Source organism: Lampris incognitus, chromosome 7 (assembly GCF_029633865.1).
Source record: "Lampris incognitus isolate fLamInc1 chromosome 7, fLamInc1.hap2, whole genome shotgun sequence".
Lineage (NCBI taxonomy): Eukaryota > Metazoa > Chordata > Actinopteri > Lampriformes > Lampridae > Lampris > Lampris incognitus.
The window spans coordinates 61,735,875-61,741,874 of NC_079217.1; the positions used below are offsets into that span (position 1 = coordinate 61,735,875).

The 6,000-nt window shown below is 56.6% G+C and overlaps 1 protein-coding gene across 3 annotated transcripts in view; it reads left to right on the forward strand.

Moving 5' to 3' along the window:
- Nucleotides 1-6,000, forward strand: part of mark4b (MAP/microtubule affinity-regulating kinase 4b) — a 99,319-nt gene that overhangs the window by 68,317 nt on the left and 25,002 nt on the right. For all 3 annotated transcript variants that reach the window (XM_056282772.1, XM_056282770.1, XM_056282771.1), the window contains exon 14: nt 2,687-2,790. In XM_056282772.1, the coding sequence (XP_056138747.1) occupies nt 2,687-2,790 (104 nt within the window). The remainder of the gene's footprint in view (nt 1-2,686; nt 2,791-6,000) is intronic.

A 6,000-nucleotide genomic window follows, 5' to 3' on the forward strand; every position in this document is an offset into this window, starting at 1 on the left:
AGACTACATAAATGAGGACTTATACACACACTTCATAAGCAAAAGTATGTGGACACTCCTTCTAGCTCGTGAGTTCAGCTATTTCAGCCACTCCCATTGCTAGCAGGTGCATAAAGTCAAGCACAAAGCCATGCAGTCTCCATAGACAAACACTGGCAGTAGAATGGGTTGTACCGAAGAGCAATATGGTGCTGTCGTCGGATGCCACCTTTCCAACAAGTCAGTTGGTCAAATTTCTGCCCTGCTGGATCTGCCCCGGTCAACTGTAAGTCTGTTATTGTGAAGTGGGAACGTCGGAGCAACAACAGCTCAGCCGTGAAGGGGTAGGGCCACACAAGCTCAAAGGGACCGTCGAGTTCTGAAGTACGTAGTGCGTAAAAATCATCTGTCCTCGGTTGCAACACTCACTTCCGAGTTCCAGACTGCCTCCGGAAGCAACACCAGAAGAACTGTTCGGTCTGGCGCTTCATGAAACGGGTTTCCATGGCCGAGTAGCTGCACACAGGCCCAAGATCACCATCGGCTGGAGTGGAGTAAAGCACACCGCCATTGGACTCTTGAGTATTGGAAACGCTTCTCTGGAGTGATTAATCATGCTTCACTATTTGGCAGATGGATAATCTGGGTTTGGTGGTTGCCAGGTGAACACTACCTGCCAGAATGCATAGCGCCAACTGTAGAGTTTGGTGGAGGAGGAATAATGGTCTGGAGCTGTTTTTCATGGTTTGGGCCCGGCCCCTTAGTGAAGGGAAATCTTAATGCTGCAGCAGACAATGACCTTCTAGAGAACTGTGTGCTTCCAACTTTTTGGCAGCAGTTTGGGGAAGATCCTTTCTTGTTTCTGCATCACAGTGCCCCCATGCACAAAGCCAGGTCATGGTTTGCCAAGTTTGGTGTGGAAGAACTTGACAGACCTGCACAGAGCCCTGACCCCAACCCCATCCAACACCTTAATGGTGAATTGGAACATGGACTATGAGCCAGGCCTTCGCGCCAACATCAGTGCCCGACCTCACTGATGCTCTTTTGGCTGAAGGGGAACAAATCCCCACGGCCATTTTCCAAAATCTAGTGGAAAATCTTCCCAGAAGAGTAGCGGCTGTTACAGCTGCAAAGTGGGGACCAACTCCATGTTGATGCCCATGGTTTTGGACTGAGATGTTCAGCAAGCACATATGAGTGTGATGTTGAGGTGTCCACATACTTTTGGCCATGTAGTGTATGTGCACACACAAGTCTTACGTAAAACACAAGGGTAAGCATCAGCATGCCCTATATAATGCATTTTTATACGCATACAAGTATACATAGGTGTGCTTGTATTCAGACACACTACCTCGATGAATAAAACCCAGATTAACTGGGGTGGAGACCCAACAGGAGGGAATATGCAGATTAGCGCGATTGATCAGATTAAAACACTACACAGATTTAAGGGAGTGCAGCGAGTTGAACAAGACAGCAGCCGCATTAACTGGGATTAACCCTTTAATGTGACGCATGGCACATGCCGAGGTGAAGTCCACCTCCACCCCCCCCCCCCCCCATCTTTTTTCCTTCGCTTACGGATGTAGGTTTCCTAACTTCATGGCAAGTTTTTGTTGACCTCTTTAGAGCAGGGGTGGGCAGTCTCATCCAGAAAGGGCCGGTGTGGTGCAGGTTTTTGTTCCAACCAAGCAGTTACACACCCGTGTCTCCTAATCAAGTCCCTCAGCGAAGACTCTACTGGTGGGATCAGGTGTGTAACTGCTTGGTTGGAACAAAAACCTGCACCCGCACCGGCCCTTTCTGGAGAAGACCGCCCACCCCTGCGAGGTTCTGGGTCATGGCAGTAGCAAAGAAGTCCAGTCGAGTTTATTTGTATAGCCCGGAATCACAAGGTAGTCCTGAAGGACTTTACAGTCCGTCCAAGAACAGGATATAAATGAAAAAGAACCAAAAAACAAACAAAAACGAACTTATCTTTGTTACGCAACTTGTACCTCATTAGCCTCGTGCAGCCAGCCTACACATCCTGAGCTCTGCTCATTTTATATGAGATACTGGTGTGAAGAGATACTGGTGTGGGGAGATACTGGTGTGGGGGTGCTGGTGGTGTGGGGAGATCCTGCAGGTGTGGAGATACTGGTGGTGTGGGGAGATACTGGTGGTGTGGAGATACTGGTATGGGGAGATACTGGTGGTGTGGGGATACTGGTGGTGTGGGGAGATACTGGTGGTGTGGAGATACTGATATAGGGAGATACTGGTGGTGTGGGGAGATACTGGTGTGGGGGGAGACTGGTGTGGGGAGATACTGGTGGTGTGTGGAGATACTGGTATGTGGCGATAGTGGTGTGGGGAGATGCTGGTGTGGGGAGATTCTGGTGTGTGGAGCAACCGGCGGCTGGGAGACGGACACCTAAGTGAAATAATGGGGGGCGTTTTAGACGATGACGAAAACAGATCCATCATCATCCCTCATCGACACTGTTGTCAGTATTGTCGACTACATCACTGGGAAAAACGTGTTTGTCCCAAAAATCCGGAGTAGCCACGACAAGTTGTGTAACCTAAAGCTCAGAGGACGTGTCTTACGATGGCGTCTACTGCCAGGACAGCCCGTCTCCCCTCTGTCCATATGTGGTAATTAGCATATCGAGTTGATAAAGAGTGAACGTCGTTGTCTTTCGTGTGTGTTTAACAGAACAACATCCCTGCCAGTGCCATGACCCGGCGGAACACCTACGTGTGCACGGACCGCTCCAACCTGGACCGACACTCCCTGCTGCACAACGGCAAGGAGAACAGGTGTGTGTGTGTGTTTAGAGTGCGACACAGCTCCTCTTCCTCCTCCTCTCTACGTGGGTAGGTTGACTGTTCAGCAGGGGACGAAGAGCTGAAAAGTGTGGTGCAGAGAGTGTTTGTGTACCTGTGTGTGTCTGAAAGAACAAAAGAGGGAGAGAGTGTTTGTGTTGTACTCGGTGTGCGCTGTCGGTTGGTGTGACAGATGGTTGTCTGCTCTGTGTCAGCGCGGGCGGTGGTGTCGTCTCTTCTGTCTCTCTCTCTCATCCCGGTCGGCCTCTCCCTCCCTCCCCCTCTCCATCACGGTGTTACTCTGCATCTCACAGGGAGAGCCAGAAGGTTTCTGTCTGCCACGTGTCCCACGGCGAACAGCCCCGGTCCCTGCAGCGGTGGACGGCGAGCCTAGTGAGAGAGAGAGGGTGGGGGTGGGGGTGGAGGTGGGGTGGAGGATGGTTGATTAAAAACAGTCATATTAAATTCAGAGAGGCTGTATTGGCCCTACTGTAGTTGTGTGCAGCCATATTCACAAGGCTGCTTTTCTATCCAAATATTACGTTTTATTTTGGGGGGGGGGGGGGTCTCCCATATTCTGCGCAATTTTACCCATCCAATTACCCCACTCTTCCAATTACCCCACTGTTCCAATTACCCCACTCTTCCAATTTTACCCCACTCTTCCAATTACCCCACTGTTCCAATTACCCCACTCTTCTGAGCCGTCTCGGTCGCTGCTCCACCCCCTCTGCTGAGTCTAAACCAGAGACTCGTCCAACCGGGGTTTGAACCCCCGACGTCCACCAGAAAAGCCGGCGTTCCGACCTACCGAGTTACCCAGCTGCTGTCTTCCTGTTAAGATGAGCCGGCTTCGTCGGCGACCGTTGAACCTGTCGTTTCTCCTCCATGTGTGGAGGCGTCGTGAGCTCCTGTCCACTGCCACCGCCGCTGGTCGATGTGTCGCCCTCGTGGACCAGAACACATGAAGACTTCCTCTGTCACCGCCCCGACCACGTAGTGACTCCACCCGCACCCCACACTCACCGCCCCGACCACGTAGTGACTCCACCCGCCACCCCACACTCACCGCCCCGACCACGTAGTGACTCCACCGCCACCCCACACTCACCGCCCTGACCACATAGTGACTCCACCGCCACCCCGCACTCACCGCCCCGACCACGTAGTGACTCCACCGCCACCCCACACTCACCGCCCCGACCACATAGTGACTCCACCACCACCCCACACTCACCGCCCCGACCACGTAGTGACTCCACCGCCACCCCACACTCACCGCCCCGACCACGTAGTGACTCCACCGCCACCCCACACTCACCGCCCCGACCACGTAGTGACTCCACCCGCCACCCCACACTCACCGCCCCGACCACGTAGTGACTCCACCGCCACCCCACACTCACCGCCCCGACCACGTAGTGACTCCACCGCCACCCCACACTCACCGCCCCGACCACGTAGTGACTCCACCGCCACCCCACACTCACCGCCCCGACCACGTAGTGACTCCACCCGCCACCCCACACTCACCGCCCCGACCACGTAGTGACTCCACCGCCACCCCACACTCACCGCCCCGACCACGTAGTGACTCCACCGCCACCCCACACTCACCGCCCCGACCACGTAGTGACTCCACCGCCACCCCACACTCACCGCCCCGACCACGTAGTGACTCCACCGCCACCCCACACTCACCGCCCCGACCACGTAGTGACTCCACCGCCACCCCACACTCACCGCCCCGACCACGTAGTGACTCCACCGCCACCCCACACTCACCGCCCCGACCACGTAGTGACTCCACCGCCACCCCACACTCACCCTCCCCGACCACGTAGTGACTCCACCGCCACCCCGCACTCACCGCCCCGACCACGTAGTGACTCCACCGCCACCCCGCATCATCCTCTCACAACTCACCGCCCCGACCACGTAGTGACTCCACCGCCACCCCGCATCATCCGCTCACAACTCACCGCCCCGACCACGTAGTGACTCCACCGCCACCCCACACCCACCGCCCCGACCACGTAGTGACTCCACCGCCACCCCGCACTCACCGCCCCGACCACGTAGTGACTCCACCGCCACCCCGCACTCACCGCCCCGACCACATAGTGACTCCACCGCCACCCCACACTCACCGCCCCGACCACATAGTGACTCCACCGCCACCCCGCATCATCCGCTCACAACTCACCGCCCCGACCACGTAGTGACTCCACCGCCACCCCACACCCACCGCCCCGCCCACGTAGTGACTCCACCGCCACCCCACACTCACCGCCCCGACCACATAGTGACTCCACCGCCACCCAGTATTATCCACTCACAACTCACCGCCCCGACCACATAGTGACTCCACCGCCACCCCACACTCACCGCCCCGACCACGTAGTGACTCCACCGCCACCCCACACTCACCGCCCCGACCACGTAGTGACTCCACCGCCACCCAGTATTATCCACTCACAACTCACCGCCCCGACCACGTAGTGACTCCACCGCCACCCCGCATCATCCGCTCACAACTCACCGCCCCGACCACGTAGTGACTCCACCACCACCCCGCATCATCCGCTCACAACTCACCGCCCCCGACCACGTAGTGACTCCACCGCCACCCCACACTCACCACCCCGACCACGTAGTGACTCCACCACCACCCCGCATCATCCGCTCACAACTCACCGCCCCGACCACGTAGTGACTCCACCACCACCCCGCATCATCCGCTCACAACTCACCGCCCCCGACCACGTAGTGACTCCACCGCCACCCCACACTCACCACCCCGACCACGTAGTGACTCCACCACCACCCCGCATCATCCGCTCACAACTCACCGCCCCCGACCACGTAGTGACTCCACCGCCACCCAGTATCATCCGCTCATAACTCACCGCCCCGACCACGTAGTGACTCCACCACCACCCCGCATCATCCGCTCACAACTCACCGCCCCCGACCACGTAGTGACTCCACCGCCACCCGCCTCACTTCCTCACCCGAGTTGGCTTGCAAGAGAGACATTTTGTAAACACTTAATTGTTTTTTTCCTTTGGAGGATTTTGCTTGATGAAAACTCGAATTCGCTTGGTCGGGGCGCCTGTTCAGGGGGGAGGGGGAGGGGGAACTGGGGGGGAATAGCGTGATCCTCCCACGCGCTACGCCCCCTGGTGAAACTCCTCACTGTCA